This window comes from Labrus mixtus, chromosome 14 (genome assembly GCF_963584025.1).
Source record: "Labrus mixtus chromosome 14, fLabMix1.1, whole genome shotgun sequence".
Taxonomy (NCBI): Eukaryota; Metazoa; Chordata; class Actinopteri; order Labriformes; family Labridae; genus Labrus; species Labrus mixtus.
Window position 1 is genome coordinate 17,542,999 of NC_083625.1, and position 27,147 is coordinate 17,570,145.

The 27,147-nt window shown below is 38.5% G+C and overlaps 1 protein-coding gene across 11 annotated transcripts in view; it reads right to left on the reverse strand.

Annotated features, from left to right (window-relative positions):
- msi2b (musashi RNA-binding protein 2b) overlaps positions 1 to 26,516 on the reverse strand; it is a 264,095-nt gene extending 237,579 nt beyond the window's left edge. For 5 of the 11 annotated variants that reach the window (XM_061055589.1, XM_061055583.1, XM_061055586.1 and 2 more), the window contains exons 1-5: positions 26,322 to 26,516; positions 25,955 to 25,995; positions 25,581 to 25,662; positions 24,979 to 25,063; positions 14,627 to 14,668 (exon numbers count right to left, since the gene is read on the reverse strand). In XM_061055589.1, coding sequence (XP_060911572.1) covers positions 14,627 to 14,668; positions 24,979 to 25,063; positions 25,581 to 25,662; positions 25,955 to 25,995; positions 26,322 to 26,383 — 312 coding nt within the window. In that variant the 5' untranslated portion in view covers positions 26,384 to 26,516. The remainder of the gene's footprint in view (positions 1 to 14,626; positions 14,669 to 24,978; positions 25,064 to 25,580; positions 25,663 to 25,954; positions 25,996 to 26,321) is intronic. The other 6 variants (XM_061055590.1, XM_061055584.1, XM_061055587.1 and 3 more) reach the window with 3 other exon arrangements.
- Between the last annotated feature and the right edge of the window lie 631 nt (positions 26,517 to 27,147).

The window sequence follows — 27,147 nt, forward strand, 5'->3', positions numbered from 1 at the left end:
CACTAAAAACCTTCAAAACAGAGGAAGCTTTTGGTCTGTCGGATACAGAGGAAGACAGTGGGAATGTGCTGCAAAGATGTATGATATCAAATTTAAAGTTGAAATCATTTCATAGGTAATATTGAAATCTCCAAATTGGCACTGTAAATCAACTCTGAACACTTGAGCTTAACACATACATGAACTCTGAATACTTTCTGAATTTCTATTGTGCAGTTACTCCTTCACTTGTGTGTTTTCTTTAATTAAACATAAAGCATTTAAGTCCCTGTCTTTAAACAGTAAGACACTTTCCTTCTGTTACAAACATGGGGGCTTTCATTCATAATGAGCTGATTGGTTATAACAGTCAGACTGAAATCAACTCATATGTTTGAGAAGTTCCAAGACATGAAAACAGTGAGGTATGTCAACAACTGATTTAAGTATGGAGGTTATGAGTTATTGTGCTACTGTTTGGTGTGCTGTGGAGATAATTAGCACCGTCACACATTTACTGTAAACACCATCTATCCTAGGTTTACTTCTATTGTAAGGAATAATGTATAAAGACATGTTCTCTGTCTATAATAAACTGTTATTACCTAAATTAAACATCAATTACATGCCTGTTGTACACTTGCTCCAGTATATTTTGTGTCTATGGTGCAAAGTCGCTCTTTTAAAAAATAAATTGAGAAGGGAAGAAAACCACAAAAATAAACGGCTTTTGTTACAAGGTCCATTTTGTTATTTGAAGCAAAAGCACTTAAACATAACAAGTGGTGTTTGTGACTTGTAAGCTTTAGAGCCACAGAGTAGACAGTGAAAGGTGCACTCAGAAACAACAAAGCTCTGGAAACAGTTTCATTAAGCATGAAGAGCATCCATTTTTTTCATCCACTATTACGTCTGCCTGCGTAAATTAATATTTGAAAATTGTTCATCCACATACAGTTACACCTTCAATTTACTTACAAGTCCAAATGGTTCAGATAATCATACGTAAAATGATCCTTTTTTGTTGGTAATGTTCCCCCCTCTCTCGCAAACTAACTGTTCAACGACTCCATTTCTACACGCTCACATTTCTCTGCATGCAAGCACCTTATTTATTCATGTAACATATCACTCATTTAGCGACGTTATATGTGTTTTCTTCCCGCGGCTGCCAGATTGTGTTTGCATCTGAATTCTTCTCTGTATTAAATTAAATGCAAAATCTAATCTCGACGACAAGCACACAAACAGACAAATACAAATGATGGAGACCCTACATGCAAACACAACACAAATTTATCCAGATGATAAAATATGATGTGGCTGACATTGCCTGCAATGAAAAATTATTGGCATGAGCCAACATGTCAGCAGTATAATGGTGAATGATGTGTGAAAGAGAAAGGTCACAGCTGAGGACTGAGGCATTATGTACAGGAGCGGCTAAGCTCTTTAGCGCGCTGACTTAGATGCTGTAATTCAGAACACACTTGCTCATTCATACTGAATTTTCTTCAGTCATACAATGTGACATCTTGCGACAGTTGCAACAAATCATCACTGAATTAAAACACACACAAGAAAAACATGCAATTTCAGCACAGGACAGCGGATGACAATCAGTCACAGCTTTTCTTCCATCTCCATTTATGATGAAAAAATTGCAAATGACTATCCAAGTGAGTGACAGAACGCCCTGCATGTGAAAAAGCAGGTGCAGGTCTCCAGCATGCATGCCTGTCTGTCTGTATTCCTGTACATTCTTCTTGCCATGCTTTGTTACAGCTCAGCCCTCAGATTCTATCTACCTCTTGCTATTACCAACAATACCTGGCAGATTTTCTGCCGTCGGGGCCATTTGGGAGCTATTAAGCAGAGCCTGGGAAAAGTACATGCATAACAGTCGCCTTCCAGGAGCTTTAACATCAGGTGGATATCACAGAAATACAATACGATGGCCTATGATTCTTATCATAAGCAATTAGGGCCTCCTGCATGAGAATGACTACCTCAGAACTTTGCATATGTTTGATTGCTTTATGTTAATTGTCTTGGAACGCTTCTATCTCGTCGACATTTTTTATCTTTTTATCAAGACTCGCCTCTTGAAGTGAAACAAATAGCCAATAACTTATGATTCTTTCAATCAAACAACAAAGGGCCGATGTTGTAGATGCTCACAGCTAATTACACAATAGTTAAACATCAGATTGACAACAGATACACCACCGTCACCTTCTAGTTAAGATATTTTGGGGTGTTGCACAAAAGAAACGTATCACACAGCGGCTGAGAGTGACAAGTTAAATTATAGTGCCCGTTCTGAAATATGTAATCACAGCGTGGAATTTATTCCTGTTTGCTGCTTGTTATTTTGGGTACTATCCAGTCATGTTTGGTTATTATTAGAGTGCTGTCCTATTGACTAAAACAAACATTAAGGTATTGTTGGGTTTTTTAAAAATACATTAATTACAACAAAGAAGTCAAATGATCTAAGCAAATGTGGGCACATTTATTTTTTTGCGCTACAACTAAAGCCCCATTGTGATAGAGTATACGACATCTGAAACACAAGCAGCCGAACCAAAACAAGGCAACAAAAGCTATTGCCCATCACTATTAATCACACTTCCAACAATGGCACAACTAACAACCTGACAGACATGTCTCGCTGAAGGAATATCATTCTTAATCTGAAAGGCTGGTGCCTCCGAAAAAAGAGAAAAAAAAAACAAAAACTTCAGAGCATGAACTGTCACACAACGTCAAAGTGAGAAAGAGCAATCTGGCCTGCGAGTTTCCAATATCTGACTCCACAATGACAACTGGATCCAATCATAGCAGAACACTTGAGTGAGCCGATCAGCCAATCGTCCAATCAGACAGACACGCCCAGACAAAACGATCACACTTCAGCCTTACAATCACAACTAGAAAAGTGCATTCATTGAGTGGAACTGTGCAAGGTGGGTTTGGAGGTATGTGGATGGCGGCCGGGCAGTGAAGGAGAGACTGTGTCCAAATGTGTGAGTGACAGTAGCGCAATGTAAATGAAGATGTGCCATTGGGGGGGGCGGGCCGGGGAAACACTGCATCAGAACACAAAAACGGTATTAACTGTACAACGAAAAAAAAATACAGTGAATAACATTATTATTTTAGTTTTATTGTAAGAGATGCAAGTGCTGTATTTATAGATACGTGTGTGTTGGTAATAATAGCACACATCTTGACACACCTGAGCCTCTCCTGCTCTCTGTGGCATGTTTCACTCTTTGTTGTACAAATCCCAGCCCGTGAGTCTGACCTCAGAATAACAGGGGCAAAGGCAGTGGAAAGTAATGAGAATTCAAAACTGGACAGCCGGGTGATGTGTCCAACAACACAATAGAAACCCATCATATTAAAACTCAATCTGCAATACGTGACTGGTATAAAATGACAAATGCATCCCTCACCAGTCGCATCCTCCAGCAGCTAAAGCCGTGCTAAACTGAAAACTTTCAAAGTTAAATGCCCCCTCGTTACATAATTCATAATCTTAGTTTTTGCACATTGGATGGATAGGAAATAAAGATCGGAATAAAAAAAGACGTTCACATCGTGAAATAGCTGAACACGACAGGCTGATCCACCTGTCATATAATCTCAGTGCACTAATAGAGAACAGTGTTACAGCTGCAGAGGGCTCAAGGTCAGAGTCACTGTTGGTTTGTGCTGACCAAAGCCACTTAGACTGTCAGCCACATGGTTGTGAAGGGAGTCTACAGGAAAAACAAACACTCAATTTACTCCCTGCAGTCTCTTTTTAACCGTGATATATTAATAAATAAAATATATGAAGTTATTGTTTGTAACGTCATGTATTTGTACATTATGAACATGCTAGTATTACTGTTAATAATACTACGGTCTTAAATCTTCTATAAGGAGTGTTTCACATTTAATTTTTATTTTAAACTGAGTCATGATGACAATTTATGACCTACAAAAGCAACGAGACAATGGATGACCAAATTGAGCATAATGCTGAAACTTTTGTTGCATCAAAAGATTCACGGCTAGTTATTTGTTTGACTTTTAAAAGAAGCAGAATGAGATTTTTTTTGGTCACTATCTATGCATGCACAGGACGAGATCTGCAAAAAGATAACACTTAAAGCTTTGACACATCGGTGATAAAAAAAAATGAAACATTCTCACAGAGGATTTAGTACCCAAAGATCTGCTCTTTTCTAAAGACTGAACACAATGTTTTAAAAAAAGAACTGCTGCTTTCGAAGAAAAGATAAAAACTGGTGTCTTTTAAAACTTTCTTTAAAATGCTAGATTGAAGAAAATAAGTTTTGTTTAACTAAAGCCGTTCAGAAACCAGGGATGTATGAGATGAGTTAGCTTATTGATTAAACATCTTCACCATTAGTCAACACTAGAATTACAAGTCGGTTGAACTAATTATGAACATTTTTATTATTTTAGGCCCCCAATGGCGGTCAAATGCTGTGTGTAAGCTGCAACTCAGCCGCCTGCCACTAGCTGGTGCTGTATCTACATTTTCTGTCGCGGTTACAGTTTGGCAGTATTTTGATCCAAAAAAATTAGAAAACTTTGCATGTACACTGTGCCAGGTTTAACTGGAATATAACCAGCAATGTGTAACCACATTCAGCACAGGCATGTGAGCGTCAACCTGCCAGGAGAACTGAAGGCTGACGGTGCTAGCTCTCCTAAAGTTAGCCAAGCTAATTTGATATAAGATCACAGTGTCTACATGTTAACTGTGTTAAACTGTTCAATTTTGACAGTTTTCTTCGACTATTCAACTAGTCAGCTTTTTAATTTTGTGTTTAATCAACAGCGAAATCAGTCGCTAGAAACACCCCTGTCCTAAACCAATATCAGTATTGGTATCTGCCTTCCATACTGCCTAAAATGCGGCATTGGATATCAGTGAGTGTGCCAGTTAATACCTTGGAATGATGACATTATCAATTAACACCAAAATATAAATGGGTTTCAGGTAAATGTGTGTGTCAATAACAAACTTTTAGGCTCTAGCTGAGAGTCTAATATTAGTCGAAGCTAGAAAAATGTCAGCATTTAGTAAATTTCCACTGCAACCTTTTAATTGCACTACTATCAGAGGGGAACCCCGTATTGGACATAAAGGAAGGTCTAAGTACTGGCAACAGTATTGAGAATGAAAAATATTGGTATGATATCTGAAAATCTTGAGGTATTATCCAGCCCAGTGATGCATTTAGTCTGGCACATACCTAGTACACATCAAACATGTGTTTCTGAGTGTGTTCCTGTGTTGTTTTCATTTCTGTGTCCATGTGTGTGTGCCTCTGTGCAGATGCTTTGATAAGAGGTCTTGAGAGTGGAGGACCATGCCCTCCTCTCTCCTCTCCTCTCCTCTCCTCTCCATCTTGGCTAGCAGGCTGTCCTCATTACTGTCAGTCAGCATCAGATTTAGCAGTGCCAGGCTCCTGCACGGCCCTCTGTCCTCTCTGCCCTGCCAGCACTAGTCTGCCTGACTGCTGCTGCCATTGGTAAGCATTGTAAGAACTTCTCAATCCCCCTCGAAAACCTAATTACTCTCCACCCACAACCGAGGAGGAAGAGAAAGAGGGAGGCCGGAAAAAAAAAAGAAAGAGGAATCATGCACATGTACACTCCATTCACAGGCGCTCCGGCAATTATTGCAACAATAGAAATGTGTGTTCATAGTATATTTTCAGTGTCAAATAAATAATTGCACTAGCATTTACATTCACTTTATTCATCTGTCAATTGAAGCATTAACAATGGAGGAAAGTGTGAAATACATTTAGAGAACCCGCAGAAGAAGAAAAAAACTTGCATGAATCAAACTGAGCAACGCTTTGACTAGCCGTTAACTGGGTCACTCAGTTGGTGATTGTGTCTGACCACCAAACAAACAGTCATTCATATGTCTGTGCTTTGGCCCCGTTTTCATCTGGAGCAGCTCCACAGAGGCTGCTGAAAGCAAAGGAGCTGACGGGTCAGGGATTTAAACCCATCTCTAGCTCGGGCAACAGTAGTCATTACCACAAGGAGGGGAAAAAACAACTCCTCATGTCAGCTTCCATCTAAAGGACGGGTTTATTTATGTGGTCTGCACATCAGATTTTTTTTTTTTTTTTTTTTTTCAGAGGGTGAGAGGAGAGTGACAGTGAAAAATTTCCATCAACTCGCTTGTCACTTTTCCGTCGTCTTCTGTCTGAGTCTTGGTTTCGGTGAAACGTCTGCGCATTTAGTGTCAGTTGTAAAAACCCATTCCAGAAGTGCATTTATTGTGAGAAACAGAGCAAATATCTTATTCAGTTGGACATCTTGGTCTCTCACCAGGAGAAGACCTATGCCATATGCCTTGAAATGCAACGTCAGGTTCGGATAATAGCCTGCACAACACAACGTTATGTCTCCCATTTCCAAGCTGTGTGCTATCTGCTGGTAGAGATGCCTTGAAATAAGAAATATCCAATAAGAAATTATCTTCTTCACATGATAAATAGTTGGAAGGGCTCATTGTCAAAAACTATAAAGCCGAACAAAGATATTGATATGGCATTCTGTTCGACATTAAAGACTTTTGTCCTTGAATATTCTTTCACACTCGTGCAGCTGTGCAGATCTGAGTTGGAGCGGGGAAGCTGGTGCTTTTAATAAACTCGCAGGGACATTCAAAGGGGCTGGCAGCTACAGAGGTTTCATTTTCCCAGCAGTGAGCTGTGTCATTTAAAATCAGGATCATTTTCAGAAGGGGGGGAATATCATAATTCTAAATCTAGATCAAATAACTGAGCAAGGTGTAAGACAGGATTTACAAGGCCCTGTAATCCTGAAAGACTGTGAAGGAAGGAGAGAGAAGAGCAAAGACAGGGAAAGATGGAGAGAGGGGAGGACGAGGGAGTAAGGGGCAGAGAAAGAGAAAAGGCTTGTTTTGAATGTCTTTGAAACGACACACTCTTTATTACAATATATGTACTGTGAGTCTGTGTGTGTCTGTCAGCTGGGGGTGGAAAACAACACAGGCCAGGCGATGCTCTTTCACTGTGATACTTTGTCATGATACAGTATTATTGCAAATTTTAAACATTTTGTAATATATGAGTAAATAAACAAACTGATCCACAACCTTTTTTAATATAACACTTTGTTAACTCTTAGTGGTGGGCTATGATATGACCTGAGGTTCATATCACAGTATGTTTTTTGCTTTTTACAGTAACAGTATTAAATCGCTGTATTACAGTATTTAAATATTCACGCACTACGACCCCCCACCCCACCCCCCACCCCCGCCAATATGATATGTTGGGTTGGATACGATATGATACTCAACTCGTTTCTGCGCAGGAGACCAGGGAAAGATGTTTTTATAGCCTAAGTCACAGTGTGTTCACTTCTCAGTGCGTTGTAGCTTGTAACTGAATCTGTGTGGTTTTTAGTTTCATTTCTCTCCTGCAGAGGTGTGTTTAAGCTGCTGATGCTTAAAACACATATTCCTGATATGGTTCATTCAAAATAAAACCCTTCCAACAACATAATAAAAATGGGACTTTTACAGGAAGGATTTGTTGTAAATAGATTGTGTTGATTATCAAAAATGGAGTTTTAGTAGAGCTACAATCAGTGGATATTTTTCAATCTCACCCAAGGGAGTTACAGCATTTACAGCCGCCTCTTTGACCACAAGTCACTGACACTGCTCGCTTCATGTAATCATCTTGGACTAAAGGCAAGCGAGACATCATTGAGAACACACCTTGGGCAGGTAGACCTATTATAATGGAGATGCAAATCTGTGCTGCGCTGGGCTCAAGTGATGCAGAGTTCAGCCATTCTAGCACATAGCCACATTGTTACCGCACACTGTCATCCACAAATAAATACCCCCGAATTCGAATGCGAATACACCGTCCCCTGAACAACCAGTAGATGGCAGTGTTGTGCAGCCACCGCTGGTTATGGTTATGGTTAGGTATTTGGCAGACGCTTTTATCCAAATTTACCGTCTATGACTGCTGCAGGATCAACAACATGGAAGCGAACAGTGGACTAACCGGATGGGTAAGTAATAACTAGTGATAACTGTTTATTGTGGGTTGTAGTGCCATTTTTATATCTACTAGACAGTAAACATGAGTCCACTTAGTCAGTGTACAGACACATGTCACTGTCAGATGTTACCGATGTTGACATGACGTCTACGAACGTTAGCCAGCTAGCAGCTAGTTCTAAGTCCCCTGTCCCTAGCAAACAAAACAGATCAAGCCATCTAGCAGCTATAGTCCAAGAACATTTGTTGACTAGCAGCGATTGCTAACCATGCTAGCGAAAAATGTATCTTTAGTTTCCATCAAGTAACAAGCATACTACTGTGTGGCCTTCAGATGAAAACAAATAAGCATTCTTGTTTATTTCTTTACCTCGAATTGACTGTGGCTTAATCCAGACACACTATAGCTGCTAGATGGCTTGATCTGTTTTGTTTGCTAGGGACAGGGGACTTAGAACTAGCTGCTAGCTGGCTAACATTCGTAGACGTCATGTCAACATCGGTAACATCTGACAGTGACATGTGTCTGTACACTGACTAAGTGGACTCATGTTTACTGTCTAGTAGATATAAAAATGGCACTACAACCCACAAGAAACAGTTATCACTAGTTATTACTTACCCATCCGGTTAGTCCACTGTTCGCTTCCATGTTGTTGATCCTGCAGCAGTCATAGACGGTAAATTTGGATAAAAGCGTCTGCCAAATACCTAACCATAACCATAACCAGCGGTGGCTGCACAACACTGCCATCTACTGGTTGTTCAGGGGAGGGTGTTTTCGCATTCGAATTCGGGGGTATTTATTTGTGGATGACAGTGTGCGGTAACAATGTCTCAAAATTACTTCACTGAGAGAAAAGCCCAAAAGCGATCCACAAATGCAGAATCCACACACAAAGTCAAGCATATTTATTTTCAAATCTCGAAAATATATTTACAAATGCACATATTATTATTATTTATGTTTGTATACTTATAAATGTATGAATATTTATACATATCATTTCGATATGTATAAATCTTTTTGAGACAATTCTATCTCCATACGTGGGCAACTGGGGGGATTTGAAAGTAAATTACTGTTAAATTCAATAAAAATGTTTCTGACTTTGACGCTCTCAAAGAATGATGTATAGTTACGATCTGTCTATAGAAATAAAACTTTTTCTAACTGGATCCACGAAATATGTTTTTTTTTTTTTTTTTTTAGTTTTTCATAATTTCAATGTCATTTTTCAAGATCTGAGTGTTATTTGTAAGATAAATCTCATTATAGAATTGGTTTCTGTGAGTCATCATAGAGCTTGTCAGCCTCTAGGTATAAAAGATCTATAAACATGGTGTGGCCCCTATTTTATAAAAAAAATCATCTGACAAAGACCATAGCAGTCTCTATGACCTTTTTAAAAAACACTGTCACAGAAAAAAAGATCAATTTAATCATGTATCAATATTATATTTCTGTGAGAAATCTAGTGATTCTGTGCTGTATTAATCCTGTACCTTGTGAGTGTAAAATAACAAAAGCATGTGATTCTGTATTGACAGCACTTCATGTAGCATTACTGTAACAATTGATTCAAACTTGAGACTGAGACACCTTCAAGTCTTTTCTGCAAGTGTAACATAAAGCCCCCTCTATCATAGAAGACGAGAACGTGTAAGAGAGAGAGAGAGAGAGAGAGAGAGAGAAAATGAAAGATGCAAAGGGAGAACCACAAGGAGTCATCCAAAGACACAGAGAGGCATAGAGAAAGAGAGAAAGAGAGCTCCAGCTGCCAGAGTTAGAATGAAACTGTCGGCCGTGATGAGGGGAACCACAGTCACAGCTGTCACAGGTTGGAGTAAAAATTTGTGTAGTTTGACTGTTATTTTGACTGATAGCCCAGAATTACCTCAACCAGCGTGCAAGCATAGTTTTCCCTCCTCCTCACCGACATTAACACATGCGGTTTAATACAGGAAGCTTCAGGAAAAAAAACTGTCTCGGTCGACAAAATAAACGGAATATCTAGAAGTGTTGTCACACCTGCGTCAGTGCACTGCACATCTATTTGTGCACAGATAGAGTCTTCTCTCTGCATCCCTGAGACACAGTGACAACCTGTTCGGGATGCCTTACAAGGCAAATCCCTTTAAGAGGTGCACAAAAAGGGTTACACCCAGGGCTCTGTAAATGGCTGCTGCTCCTTCCTTTCATTTCAATAACACACCATCAGAACTCATCTCCCACTGAAGTGGCCGCAGTCCCACCGGCAATTAAAATCATGCTGGGACATGCCATAGTTATGTGTTACTCCACTGTGGGAAACAAAAGCAGCAGAAGCAGCAGCAGCAGCAGAGGTAATGACGCCAGCAGTCGAGTGGTAAATCTCGAGCAATGTCGGTGGAAACCGTCGCTTTGATTTCTCTGGGAAGCAGAGAGCAGGCCTCATTTAGATCTTTCAGTAAGAACCTTACTGGAGGATATCAAACAACAGACAGCAAGAAACAGCGTCATCTCATCTCCCTCTCCTTACAACTTTCTCTACACAGTCACAATACTAAAAAGGCATGTGGGTTTGTTTTTATTCATATCCTCAGTATGTCAACAGGTTCAATATTTTAATGGGTAAAACACAGGGATCATTTGGGAGTAGAAATACCATCATTTTGTTTAAATCTTAATCAGAGTTGGGTTTAGGTTCAAATATAATAATTTATGACTGATTAGGCCTCACATAAGCTTCAGTGGAAAATCAAAGACCATCATTTTTGCAGCTCAGTCATTGAAAGAGGGGTTCACATTGGTGGGTTCACCTCACTGTACACTCTGTAGACCACATTATTTTATCTTGGAGACATCAAACCTCCCCCGTTTAAAAGATCCTATGCAAACTTCAGTGACAAATTATATTTTTTTTAAGACTCTAGATTAGTTAATTTAGCATCAGATGAATAAGGAGAAGGATCATCTAGATTTCTCAGCAATGGTCACACATTTTTTTTATTTATATATAATAAGGAATTGACCGATTTAGCTATATGGGTGACTGACTAATCTCTTCTTACATTTATCTTTACCGTTATTAATTCAAGTTTTGAAGACTTAAAACACACTTGTGTTAAATTCTTACAAACTGCCCATCGTGTAATGCCAAAAATAACTGAAATCCATACCAAAATTACCCCAAATCAAAATTATGACAATATATCATTGCAAGAATAGCACTAAACCAAATACATCTGCTATGAACAAAATGATTTATAAATAGTTTGTCATGGAAGTAAATGTTGAGATGATGAAATGTTTATGTTACGATCCTGCCATTCTAAAGTTTCCTTTATCTATCTAATAAATAATGCCCAGGCCCAGCCAGGATGAATAGGCAAGGAGCAGGCATAAATGAATGCACACAAAGCACTTTGCATCACATCATTGTTGTTTAATCCATTCATTCTCACCTGTCAATCATCTCCAGGTGAAAACTAATCCCTGAATATTTGCGCTCTAGTCTGCACTTATACCTCAAACACGACTTGTAAGCAGAGCCTCTGTTTTAAATACTGAATGTTCACTTTTAAGTCGAAGGTACGGTTTGGTTGTGTGACATTATTCGTTATTATGTTTATTAACTATGTTTCCTTAGATTGACAGAGTCTTTGGTTGTCACCCGTTTACCAATACTGTAAGGGTAACCTGTAATTCATGTTTAATACTGGCGTTTAAAAGAAAACTGCCTCATTTCAAATTCCTCAAAATTGTATGACCTACTGTATAGGCGAGCAAATTTGTGATATAAGGAAAATGAGTTTCAGATTAAATGATTGCAAAGCAGTGTAGGTCACTATATTATAAATATTCGTTGCTGCACTCCTCTGTGTTTCCCCTTTGCTGTGGAACTGTCCGTGGTTTGGGGCAGTGTCAGTTATGGCTGCTGATACAAGTTGTTTTCCCTGTGATCCTGTCATCCTGCCGCAAACACCTTCAGTTGTTTACAGTGAAATGTCCTCTGTGTTCACCTTCACTTCCTGTCTGTTTTCAGCATTACTCTATACGTGCTGTACATACTGTATGGTTTGACCATACTGCAGCATTCAGCGGCGAGGAGGTCATTGGCAGGGTTACCTCTGAGGTCATTGTTAGCCGTGAGAAAATTAACGCTGATTGGTCTCGTCACGACTCGCTCCCCGAAGCCCGTGCCACAGAGGCACCTGCCAAGGCGAGCCTCTTTAAAACGAGAACGAAGCCTATTCAACAGCTGCATAAGCAGCCAGGCAGGCAGACAGTGGACGGGGAAAGAGGGACAAAAGAAAGCAAATGCAAAATAGTGAGGACTTTCTAAATGGGGACCTGAGAATGGGACTTCTTTTAAAGGTCTTAAATCAATTGAACAGAAAGTACAAACCCATGCAATGTTAATCTATCTGGCCTAATCCCATTGCTTTAAGATCCTTTATAATCCACATTCAATACAACCATTTTTCTTTCCTAACAAGCTTGCCCTATAGCATTTTATAAATCATTGCTACAAGACACAGCCACAGATTCTGTTACAGTGTTATTATTACCCTGAGTTATGAATCACGTGAGGTAGAACCACAAATATTTTCTTCTCTGAGTCATTGCTAAAAAAAATAAATATATAACACTGTTTAAAAAAGATTAACAATAAGCACGGCAGTAAGAGGAGTTTCTTGTTCACTTGAAAATTGGAAGCATCTGAGATGTTTTATAGCACCCTTTATGAGGCCGAGTCAGAACAGAAAAAGTTCAAGTGATACATTTGCCATGTAAGAAAGTGTGGAGAAACGCTGGTAGTTTCTCAACCATATGCCGATATCCTTAAATCACCATGTGCTCGGGCTTTGAAAGCCTGCACTGCCAATTCTTCATTTGAAACCTGACCAAGTCTTTAACAATGCCTCTCTCTGATCCGGTGGGAAGGAGAAAATCTATTATCGATTTCCACCTGGTTTAGGTGGAAAAAGCCCTGATAGTGGTGCTGAATAGTTCTTCACTGTACTGTGCGGGGCTGTAGCCTGCACACTAAAGCTGGAGGATGGTTTGAGGGGACATGTCAACAAAGCCCTTGACTACACCAGAGTACCATCTGCTCAAGCTTAATATTTAATTGTCAATAGAAATGCTCAAGACTAGTAATCAAGAAAAGGGAAAAGATAATATATCTTATGAAGAGCGCATAGAACAGTTCCTGCTTGATTGGAGTTTGGCTTTTTTTTAAATTTAAATCACATATTGTTTCAAGGCTAATCGTGACATTTCTACATGCATGATGCACCACAATTGAAAAGAAATGTCTAAATCACTTACGTCATTCAACCCCATTCAACTTCAATACAACTTAAAAGACCCATACCCGGTTAATGAATGTCATTCATCACGTCATGAAAAGTAATCAAACAATTCTTAAATATTCAGTCAGACCAAACCAAAGAGCCCCAGAGATATACAGTTTGGTATATAATAATGGTCCGATATGGGCCAAACAGATGTATCAATACCGATGTACATGTTTTTATGATAAGCACCGATATTATTTCACACAAAAAACAATGCAGAAAAACATTGCGTTTGTTGATATTGAAATGGTGTAATCACATTTCATGACACAGCACACTAACTTCATAACTGTAAATACTTCCAGCACTGTCTGCAGTTTATGTAGCTAAGCATCACAGCTGAGCAGACCGCTGGCGCACCCATGTTTTTGTTTTTTTTCATTTAACCAGGAACAAAACTCATTGAGATTAAAAATCTCTTCTTTAAGATTCCTGGGACTATACCTGGTAAACAATAACTCAAGGTTGTTTTTCTTTTAAAGTTATCTTTTTTAAGAAAGAGCTGTTCTGAATGAATTTGCATGGGGCGAAATCCAAACATAAAAGGTCTACTTTCATTCAAATTATTTTCCTTCTATTTTCTATCATATCTGTAATCAATGAATGTTCCCACATATCCTTATTAGTGATAAAACTCCTTTATCAGTCGGGCTCTAAAAGCCAATGTTCTCTGCTCATACAAACATGCAATTTTCAAGCAAGTCAGGACTCCAAGAAACCAATATTGTTAAGGGAAAAAATTTGGTTCCACTCAGCTGCATTAAACAGACAATTAAGATTCATTTTATACTATTGCAGTCTAGGATTGGCATCATCTGCTGCAATATAGCACAAAAAAGACTTCAGAATTCCCATAAAAACATTTTACTTTAAAATATATATAACGAGGGATGAAATGCAAATATAAGCATCAAAGCAGTAGGTAAAAAAATCAAATATAAAACAGTAAGGTAGGAGAAAAAAAAACTACATGACCTCAATCATGCTGAAAATGTCCTTTAAGTCTTATGTGTCCAACTTTAATTGCTTCGGGGAAACAGCACAGACAATGAGAGAACAATGGAGCCAGACTTGGTATTTCTCTCCAATAACAAACAGACAACTGCTGCCTCTTTGTATCTGCTGCGCGAGCAAACAAAATTAGGTAAGCTAGTGACATGAGACATAATCATTTTCTTTGAGCAGGGTTAGTGACCAATTTATTCTTACCTTAGGCTGGGCGCGACGGGGAAAGGCAACCTTAGGATCAATCTGGGAACAAGAAAAGAAAAGCAGTGGTTAAAAGAATGCTGCGGTATTCTAAGGAGGAGAAAGGAATGAACAGGTGATGGAAAATATTTAACAAAGAGAACCATTCACACAGTCACATTTAAATCCTCTCGCGCTAGGAATACATTCTAGTATTTTAAAACAGAAATAACACATATTCAGAACTCAATGTATCAAAATGTCTTTTCTTTTTTTTTTCAACTCACAATGATAACAATTTATCCGAGCAATTAAGATTTACAAAAGCTGCATAATCAGCCCGTGGTGATACAGTCTGCTTTTGAATTTGAGCCGCATTTTCAGAAAGCAAAGCTGCACTCAAGAGTGTTCAAAATTATTGCAATTACAAATTTAGTGCACATGAATGACCCAAAAAAGTGGAAGTAAGAACTTGACGGGGGATTCTTGAAACACAATGGGTCTGCTATGAACCTGATTTTTTTTTTTTTCACTCTTTCCCTCCTGAAGGTAAGGTTAGGGTACATGATCGCCACTACAGGATGGACAGGTCATGGTTAGAAGTTGCCTATAGTATCCTACCATCTTCTTTCTGAACTGTTTCCACTATTTCTTGGCCTCAGGGTTAATAACTTGGATGCAACGACAACAACTCAGGCTAAATGTTTTCTTAAATATGATGTAGTCATGTTGTAGTTTGTTACTATTCAATCTTTTTCTAATTCAGCGTATGATCCCACAGACCGGTTCATGTGTAAACTACCGTTTAATGCTTAGACTGTATTAGTCAGTATATTCATTCTTTCTCTGACAGCAAATCAGTCAAACTTCCTGATGGATACCCTTGTCCCTTTTCATTCATACTGTCAACTATTTCAAGTTAAGTACGTTTTCTCACTGCGTAGAGTATTTTTATCTCCAGCATCGACTAATGACAGAAGAAAATGTGTCATTATGAGGATTTGAAGGCAGCTGGCAAACATCTCTGACCTCATTACTAACGGGAGAAATTGTTCTACAATTGATGAAGCTCAATGACACATTCTAGGCACAACACTCATTACATTGGGCAATGCACTTAAGGAAACCACATATTAATTACTGCTTATTACTATGTGTGAATTAGACCTCAGGCCAAAACTATTGGTGCTTCCAAATTAAGAACAAGTGCTGCCAACTGATTTGTATTAAAGACAGTTACAGAACTGCTTAAAGAAGAAAAAATGAAGAGTGTAGGCCAGCCACACCATCTTTCTGCTGGTCATGGTCGCCGCAGAGACTTGCTTTTATTTTAGGCGGGAATCTCTGATTAAATATGACAGGGAGAAAATGAGAGTCTGAGGCCGTTGACGCCTCCAGATATTGCCAAATAACCAAGAGGATGCGTCAGATGAGCCTGTTTCTCCGTCTTGTGCTTGTTATCTCATTAGCTTAATTTTCCTCGTTAATTTCACTGGTGGGAGGGTGTGTGTGTGGGGGGGGTCACATCAACCTTTCACTTAAAAATAAGGAGAAAATATTTTGCATGGCGATGTTGTCCTTGTTTGTCCTTGCCTGGACAATGGTAAGGAAGGAAAAAAAAAGTACTCCCCAAAACATTTGGCTGTTTTTTGTATATTACTGATTTGTTTTTTAACAAGAAATCCTTTTCAAGCTGTGCCGTAGTTTCATGTGCTGTAATGAACTCTTTACAATTGATGTATCAAATCTGCATTAATTTAAGTAAATCCTTCAGCGCAGATGGATTTATTTAAGAACAAGATATCTCTCCCCACTGTGAAAAACGATGAAAAGAAAATGACTCGAGGAACATAAAAACAAAAACACACCATCTGCACGGATCAATTAAGCCAATGAGACTGAGTACGTTTTAATGTGTTTGAGGGGAAACCATGATGCGCAATGTCATTGTCATCTCTTCTGTCAGTCTCAGTTATTACGGTTATCTTTCTAAATCAGGTCAAAATGAGAAATGAATTCAATAACACCTGTGAATGGCAACCCTGCTTGTAATGAATTTCATTTAAAGATTTGTTTTAGCACTTAGCCCCAGGCATAACCAATTCAAACTCAATTATTTTGTGCACCCTATTTGAGCAAAGACAACACATTATGCTGTGAATACCAACATCCTACACTTGGTAATGTATCGCACTTTTTAAGCTTTTACGAAACATATCAAACCTCATTTCATCAAACTGTATAAACTAATTATTTTTCTGGCCTGCTGAGAATTTCTATTCACAAGGAAGCTCCCTGTTCCACCAATACAGAGAAGATTTTAATGCAGCAGCAGCAGCAGCAGTGTAGGTCATATAGTTTTCAGTTGTCAGTTTAAAATACAACAATTATCAAACAGGGACAATTATGTGCACAGACCTGTGTTAAAAACGAGGCTATGAAACTGCAAACTGTTTAAAAACGTTCTCCGAGCAAAGCAACCAAATTAGGCAACGAGGACTTACAAACCAATCCTTCTGAGAAACGCTGTAGCAGCACCTTTTTAGGTCACAACTTATGATGAATGACTCCTTTGAGAGATTTGAAATTATGGAGGAGGAGAGATGTAGCAATTGTTTCCCTTCAGTTTACACATTTATATGCATGCCTGCCTGCAGACTTATGGCCAGGAGCTAAATTATGCGCTATAATTATGCACTGTAAAACCGTACCATGAACCAGGGATTATGTTTTCTCAGTTGTACCTCATGCTGCCTTCTTCTAACATATTTGTGATGTAACACACCAGGTTTGGGATCAGTCAACCAGACCTGGGGAGGGCACTTGTTTCTGCGATTCCACAAAAAGTGATTCCAAATGTTATCCCACTGAAGCCTTCCACCCATATCTATTAAAACAAAATATGAACTCTAATATTTTGTCCTTTATTTTTCAAAAAATGTTTTTTACTGATAATATTTGGAGGGAGAAAACACTTCTTAATGTGCTATTGCTTTAACTTTATTTTTTTTAAATTCTCTACTATAAATGATCTGAAAGCCACAACTACAGGCATTTTATCCGTGCTTTTTTTAAATGCCTATGCTATTTGGGCTGGGACATGTCTACAAAAGGTACATGAAAGCATTAAAACACAAGGTAAGTAAAATCACATAAAATATTCAGAAACTAATACAAGATGTACATAACTTCAGTGAAGGAAGCTGGGCCCATCAGCTGTAGCTGTGTGGTTATCATGTAGTAGCAGTAAAAGCACTCTATTAATACCCCTCTAGGAAATATCTTTATCATTGAAACATCACAAGCAGCGCATACAAAGTTAACAGCACATAAATATTAAGAAACCTGACTTGAAGCTGAATGAATAGTCTGCACTGAATATCAATGTGCTCCACCTCTAAACATTGGTTTAATTGGTTGCCAGATTATCTGCACAAACAGGGGAGACTAGCACAATTAAGCAGTGAAACAATTCACCTTTTGTTTATTATTGTCCTACTGAGAAAGGTCATTGGGACTTTAAAAATAAATTATTTACATAGAAATAACCTTAACTTTGATTGGTTGTGGGGGGCAGAATCAATGACAGTGACCACCATCTATAGAGGTAACTGTATTTGTACTGTATAATGCACTGGCAATCCCCTGATGTGATGTCTTTTTCAAAAGGCTCTGCAATTACGGCATGTGTGCTTTTTCCAATGGGTATCTCAGATAAATCCTAAGTATCTAACAGAGTTTACACAGTTCAGCACAAGGGCACAGATAGTGAAATTCTAAAAATGCACTACTGCTGAAGTATCGCACAACACTGTCCTCAGTGTCAAGAGCCTTCTCCACATGCTGAAGCAAAAAATGGTTTCTCCTTTGAAGCACTGTTGGCTATGTGCTCACCTTATTCCCTTTTTTACATGACCGTAACAAGACATTTTTCAAATGAATAGTTCGGATACACACCTTTGTAACATGATCAAACACGGTCTTACACAGAACAAAAACTGGATTTCCTCCAGACATCATACAACCTGATATGTCAATGTAACAAATGAGTACAGAAAAAAGGAAACCCCCCCCCGCAACAACCCCACCCCCATCATCTTTTATCTTCCACAGCCTTTTACTACAGGGTCTCTAAGGGCTGCTTCTGCATGCGACTGTGGGAGATCAGGGCAAAGAAACAGCATATATCTTAAGTTCACATCTTACAAAAGGATTTCATATATTAATGCGGCTCCTGGGTAAACGCTCTTCCTCTCTCTAAAGACATATCTACACTAGCATGATGATGTGGTGTTTAAGCTAAAAAGGAAAGAGGCTTATCAAAGCCCACAGCTTCTCCCAACTTCAGAGTGTGAGCAGGTCCACAGGTGTGCGTTTGCGATACCAACGGAACAGGCCTGAAATTAAAACATAAATGTTTCATATCTGTGCTGTCAATCGTTTTTTATGCAGCGGAATAACATCTCAAAAAGGATGTTTCTTGTGCTCCTCAAATCAATTCTGGGGATTTTTTCCAAAGTCATGCTCAACAGGCAAAATCATTTCTCCCCCCCAAAATATGCAACTACATTATGATAATAATCCAAATTCTCTGGTATTACACACAATATTACGTTCCTGCCTTGACAAACATCTGATGTTCTGTGTGTACCGACAAGACATGGATACAGCATGAACTAATAACGCCTTCAGCCATAATTAACTGCAGAAGACAGAGCACCTGCTATACTTGAATAAGAGCAAGTCAGAATTTAGCTCACTCATTTGACTTCACTTCGAGATGCGATGAAGAAGTTTCAGATCCACTAAGAGCAGCTGCTCCCCCTCTGCGCCTTTTCGCCTCCTTTCCCTCTGGGTTGTTTCCTGCCTCACCTCAAACATCAAAACTGCGAGTATAGGTTGACCTGAGGTCATTCAATAAAGGCTGGGATTACCCCTGGACTGCATAGAATATGTTTATCTTACAAAAGACACAGAGCATAGACGTTTGCAGGTTTCACAGGTTACAATACGTAAAGATTGAAACCACATTTTACAGTGTTAGATTGTCAAGACAATTGGTTAGTCTTGATACACGTTTTAAAAAATAATCCTGCTTTATGCAAAACAATAACACAATATTAACATGGCATCAATCTACTGCTTTGAAAAGTCCTCAAATGTCACCTCACAAATGCAAAATCATGCTTCTCCTGTCCATACTGGCTTGCCTTCAAAGATCTTCAGCAACAGATGCCATGAGTTGCATATTTCGAAAACTGAACAAAGCATCATGAAAAATGGTAAATATGTTCTGAATTACCAGCATGTGTGTTTTGTAGCCTCAGGCTTTGCTTTCCCATATGTCTCATTCTCATTCATCCTAGTCTGAGTGTTTTCATAACTGGACAAAAAAGGAGTGCACAGTTTATAAAAAAAAAAAAAAAAGGTCTATCTGGGCCTGTCCTGGCATTTTGGTTGATGATACATTGATTCTAAAGCTTTTTTAAGCTAATCTAACAGGAAATTCCTGTGTGAGCTTCTAAGGTGACTAAAAGAAGAAATGCTTTTTTTGGTTTCATATTATTACTTTACCATGTGTGTGTATGTGTTTCCCAAAGCCAAACCCGAACTATAAAATTAGCATATCAACCTTCAACTTATAAATGAGCAAAACAAGGGGGAAACATTTAGAATTCGGTATGATTTCCACTCGCAGTGTACGCATACTATGACTCAACTTGTTCGCAAGTCACAGCACCTCAAGCCACTCAGTCCTTTCAAGGTTACAAGGGACAAAAACACTGGTAAGGATTCATTGGAGCACTGCTAAAAAAAAAAAAAAAACTAGGAGGCTTGTATCAAACCAACATCTGCAAACACATCAAGAAATATTCACATCTGCTGGACTGGTTCATTCTTTCCATTACTGCTGAGAAACTTTAGAGAGATAAGATGGATCATAATGCAATTAGATCTTGATAGTGTGGATGTTAAAATATACAACAGCACAGCAGATACAGTCCAGTGACAAATAGTGAGGAAAAAAATCAGACAGCTACCATAGGTCTGCTGTATTCTTTGCACACTGACAGATACTACAACAGCACATTACTAGCCAGGATACTAGAGCTGCTTATAGGCCCAAAAAACATCTCATATTACTGATATGGCTGCCGATATGAGGTTTTTTTTTTTAGCAATCATTAAAATAAACCTTTCACTTCTAGGATTACTTAGAAAAAGATGCACAATAGTTTGCTGTTCAATACTTGGAATTTGACAATAAAGTTGAATCTAATTTGATGTGATCTATTCAAAACTTCAGCAGCCTTATGCTATGTAAATATAGTGACACGACTTCTTTATTTTAAAATGATTACTGAACATGTAGCCTTAACATACTTACTTAATTATTCTTAGCATTGATTTTTTCATTATGTTTCTGTAAAACAAGTGTCCATATTTATGCATATCAGAAAACTGAATCACTAAAACCAGTATCTCGCTATTAAGTCCATATCGGCCTGATAAAATCGGCACACAGAAATATCAGTCAGGCTCTACTGGATATATCAACTTCTGCACATATCAACGTGGTCTGTGGTCTTTTGGTATATAACACTGTCAAAAATGTATCTGATTATGTGACGCTGATGGTCCAGCGCTTAGGTTAGCCTCATGTACTAAGGCTATACTGCTCCAAGTGGGCAGCCCAGGTTCAAGCCCAACCTATGTCTCCTTTCCCACATGTCATTCACCACTCTCTCTCCCTGATTTCCTACTGCACTGTATCTCTAATAAAGGGAAAAAAGCCCAAAAATGAATCAGTGAACAGTTATGTCGCACCAGCCTAGGGTTCAAATCCAACCTTAGCCCTTTGTTGCATGTCATACCCCACTCTCTCCTCCCAAGATTTCCTGTCTCTCTTCAGCTCTTTCTTTAAAGCACTTCAGTCTCAACTTACATTTATAGTAATTATTCTCATTATTGCAGGTCTATCATTTTACATGAAACAAAAAACCTGGTGTTGAAACAGCAAATAAGTCACACACATATATAGTGTTTTGTTAAAATTACACCAGAATGTAAATATAATTGTGCTCTAAAACCTTTTTAAATAGACTCTGCAGAAGTCAAAGTCTAACTTGGTTATGTAAATGGTCATTAAGAAATAACGTTTTTGGGACAGCCTGGTAGCCTTAAGGGTTTCAGACACTGACCATGTAATCACAACATCCCCCAGTCGGCTCCAGCCAAGCCTCTCTTTCCCCTCATTTCCTGTCAGCCCTCCACTATACACTGTCTAATAAAAGCCAAACTACTTTTGCAAAACTTTCAAAAATACACTTTACTTAACATGTGGATTTGTAGGGAGAGATAATACATGACACAGGTAATGATAAATATAATAATAACAGAAAGGTTTCGCAAAAAAGCCCTGTGGGACTTGCCAATTAGGTAACTGACGACAGATGTGGCACAACTTTAGAGAACTTTGCAGTGGCTGTGCAGTAAGGCCGCAACTCAGAGAAAATGATGATTGGATGTCAGAGCTCAAAATGTCACTGTTCAGTTCTCAGGCTGAAGTGCTGTTAAATCTGAAGAGTACGACACACGTCTCACAAACACGACCTATAGCCTGCAATAAGAGTGATGTTATATGTGATGGTTTGCGTAAATATGAAGGCTGTAGAGGTATAAAATAATAATAGCGATTAATCACTGAATTTCAATAGTTAATAGCAATGAATCGCATTTTGTAATTCCATTATTTTCCGTAACAGTTTAGTTATGATTTTACTTTGAAAGTTTGAACTGTCTTATGCTAATAGTACTTAACTTCCGGTTGGATACAAATCTGCTTTTATTTTGAAAGATGAAAATAACTTCCAGTAGATTGAAGGTTACCACAATAATCTAACCATTGAAAAGGGAACTTGTTATGAATCAAAAAGTATATTGAACAGCTAAAGGGAATGGTAAAATTGTAAAAAAAAAAAATATTTTTTTTGTCACAAGGTGGGTATTACTCTTGATTTGTCAACTGAGCTGTCTGAGCCATACAAATGTGCAGTGGTGTCAATCTTTTTTTCATCACTGTGACTACAGGGAGACGCTACAATGGCTGTACCGACAGTGCGCCTAAATGGCTTGTGATTAATGCCATTTAAAAAAATGAATGAGTCCGTATTGTACCTTGATGGCGTAACATGTTAACACTGACAGCCATACTAAATATAATAAGTATCTGCAAAGCTTTAAAATCTTCTGTATTGGGATACAAAACAGAAGCGGCCTGCTATCAAAAATGGTAACAATTAAATAATACTTCAGATGAGCAAGGAAAGTATAAAACGTTGTTGTTTTTTTAACAATACCATTACATATAGAGTATGTGGCGGTCAAATGTGTGGTAACTTTAACATTTAAAACAATGAGCAATGAGTATGGTCTTATTCAAATGGGTAAGAGAACTACTTAGCTAAAAAAAGATATAATATGTAGCAGTAGTATATGTCAGAGCAAGAGGTTATCAGGTTCGATCTAATAAAGATCTTATTGAGAACAATTAAAACTGCATTAAGACATTTTTCCTATTGCCTCTTCTCTATGAGTGCAGGGCACTAATCCAACAACTGCTCCATTTATGTTCAAGAACATTTTTATGTGCAACCATCCTCCAAATGCTATATGCTGTCAAGCTGTCACATAGTCACTCATTCAAAATGTCAAACTTGAAGTTTTCAAACTGCTCTAGATTCTGCATCAAAGTATTTTTGTATTATTACCCATGAGAGAAGCCCCTTGACTTGCTTCTACACGCTCTCCTCGACAGATGTTTGCAAGTTATTTGATATTATCAGTCATACTTAATGGTCATTTTGCTGCTAAGACCCTTTCTTTCACTCTATTTTGAATGAGCAACACCATAATACCCATTTCACAATAATAGACCTGAGAGAGACCACAAAGGGGTAAGAAATATGGTGGGCATATGAAACCCCCTTAAAATTAAATACTTTATTTGTTAAAGAAAAAAAATCTAAAGATATCTGCATCTCTTTTTAAATGGTAAAAAGCTCATATTTAGTCCTTGGAAATACTAAATGTGTAAGCTCATATGGAGAAGTAAATCATTGAGCTGTTCTGAAACTGTCCAAGAAGCTCACAGTGTCCTAATAAAAAAACAAGCAGGAACATTCCTGCAAACTTTGCTTTTGAAAGAACTTGAAAGAATATAAATTGGAGGCCACTCCAAAACTTAAAAAAAACAGTGTCTCACCAGTGTGCCAATCACACTTGAGCTTAAAAACATGATAATTTCAGCAAATCTTAAATTTATATTACCTTCCATATCATATACAGATCTGGAGGATATCAGTGAGCATCCTTATCATATGCTGCCTCCAGAAGAAAAATCCATTTGTCTTTAAGGTATTACTCCAACTATGCACTTTAACAACTCCATTTCTAACTCAATGTTTGGATATCTGGTTTTCCTGAAGTAAAATCCCAGATAAATATAATTTCAGTTTTCTAATCCATCACTTACACACATCTCTCAAAAATGATCTCTAATTATTTATCCACTGACAAAAATCTAAAGGTAAGTGTAATTCTGAATAGTTCAACGTTTTTCATTACTGATCAGGTTATTGTCCATGTGTAAAGTATATCCAGATTATTCCTTTATGCATAACATATTTTTGAAATGGTCACGGATTGTTGTTGAACTGCTAAAAATAGATGATAATTTACATTGCAGTAACTAATAAGTGTTAATAAGGTCTTTGTTTTTGTTTTTTTAAGTTGATTATTTCTGCTTCTGATTTGATTAACTGACAAAAACGGAACTTTTTTTTTACGAGAGGGCAATAGTTTTTTAGAAAGTGTGGTTTTTTACCCTAACACTATCAGTGCATCTGGCGTGAAACAATGCAATGTCTGCTGGGTCAAACAAAAGCGAGGCAGCGGGCCTGAGACAGCACGCCCTTCAGTGGAACATGAGATATGTGCACACACAGTGCACATGTGGCCTCAGCAAAGAAGGGGGCGTGTCAGCCCCATTCATCCAGAGAAGTGAAAGTGAACACATAATATTCACCCTGGAGTTGTGTTTTATTGCCAAGCTTCACATTGAAGGGACCATCATGCATTTAGCCTTTATGCATGACCTTGATCCACACCGCCTGTTAACTTTAGGAGGTGTTCCCCACACACGGACACATACACACACACACACACACACACACACACACACACACACACACACACACACAAGGCCTCAGGCAGTCAAAAAGTCACACAGTTATATCAGCGTGCAGAAGAGTGCAAACACAAAAGCAAGTAATACACATACTTATATAAGAGTGTAGAGGAAATTAACTCACCGTCTTTGAGTCTAATTCATGGTGTTGTTGAGCTAAGACTTTATCTACACTGGCAGCATCTGTAAACGTAACAAACCCAAATCCTCTGCAAAGAAAAACAAAAACAACAATTATTGAACAATATCAAAATAAATATGATAACGCTAAATAAAAATACATTTTTTTTAACATTGTAATTTACCACAATAAACAACATTACAGTAACCTAATATTCATTTGACCTTAATATCGTTAAGATATTTCTGTTTAAATATATTTATAATCCACACTATAAACGTCCTACGGTACATTTGTAACAGTCACTGAGGACACTGCTGTTCATAATTTGCTATGAAACAATGTGAGACGACACTACACCAACATTGTGGTGCAGTCACAAAGTCAATGTCAAATTGCATTGGGCTGCAGCTTTACAGCAGTGAGCGTTTAAGCTTATCTGCTGTGAAACCACACGCAGGCGCGCGCACACACAGGGACACACACGAACACAGAGACACACACACACACACACACACACACGCTGGATTAACACTAAACACGGACAAAGTAAGCGATATCGCTTCATGCACAGGAAAGGAAAAGTAAGAAAGCCGTGTATTTACCTTGAGCGTTTTGTCGTGGGGTCTCTCATCACCATACATTCTCTTATTTCTCCGAATTTACTAAAATAGTCTCTAAGGCTGTCTGTGGATAGAGAAAATATGTCGGGTCATTTGACAGAACATATGGGCACATGCTGTTGTCACTGTATTTCAAAAACACCCCGCGATGCGCATAGGGGTCGAATAGAGGACTTCAGATGGACGGAGATCAAAAATAACATCGTGCGCACACACTAGTGAGATATCCCATACAGTACACTATTGCACAGTGCACATTCGCACATACACCGTCAGCAGCTCCACCGAGCACTCAGTCACAGCGACAAAACAACAAGAAATACTGGATACGTTGTAAAAGAGAATAACAGTCTCACCTGGTGAGGTTTGCCAGCTGAGGCCACCGATAAACATTTTACTGTAAGGGGAAAACACAACAGAAGTGAGTCCAGATGTCAGTTCGGCCATTTTGACGACTAACTACTTCTAAAAGCGACCTTAAAGGATAAAGGAAGACTATGAAAACACATTCGCGCTTGGTAATTACAGTCTATCTACATGAAAGGGGGAGGCTACTCTCGCTACAAAGCTCAGGTCTTTAAAACTGCATCTGGAAAGAGACCCGGTGCACGGTTTAAGTGCGTACTGTGGGGACGAATCCTGCACGGCAGTCGAAGTCCTCTCCAAGATGTTGTAACATGAAAAAAAATCGTACCTAAGGATTAAATTTTGAAAGATTCTTACCCCGGGTCATGTTGTGAATCATTTAGGCTTCCGGATGTGGCTTGACTCCCGTCTCCTTCCATATCTATTTCAAACTATAGGCTGGGACTACAGTCACAGTGACAGACACACACAGATACGGCAGGAGATATGCAAAGCCCCGCTATGAGAATATTACTGAGCCGGGAATGAAAGCGTCACACGTGGGATCAGCTCAGCCCCCTGCTCCCTCCTCCCTCTCTCGGCATGCTCTACCTTGGCCCACAGGGGGCGGAGCCTGCCTCTGTCACCTAACCAATCCAATTGACGTCAATTCAGACAATCTGCAAACCAATCCTCCGATTTGTCATTTAATTAAGCAATAAGCCACTAGAGGTGAAAGTGGGTTATTGCTCATCTAAGTCAGTGGACACACACAAAATAAAAAACTTTGTCTTACAAGTGTTGTTCTTATTAAGTACTGTTTACATATTGTTATTCACACGAAAAGTAAACCTTTACAACGCAGAAAGGCGTTATATTTCTTATCAAATACAATGATTTGTTATTCTTCCGCCTTGCAATATAGTCCCCCAGTCAGATACAAAAAGTAGGGCAATCCTTTCTGCATTGTCATATCCAAATGACCATTATTGTTATTGCACAGGGGTGTCTCATTTAGATAGTATAATTCCATTCAGCTAAAAGTTGCATAAACTGTGGAGAATGTGATTGCTTTTGTTAAGATCCTGTTTAATTTGAAAATTAAAAGAAGAGCTGAAGCTGAGGGCTTCATGATTACTTTATAACACGATACAAACATTATTATTGAATCTTTAGAAACTGAAACATTGAAAAGGCTACTTGC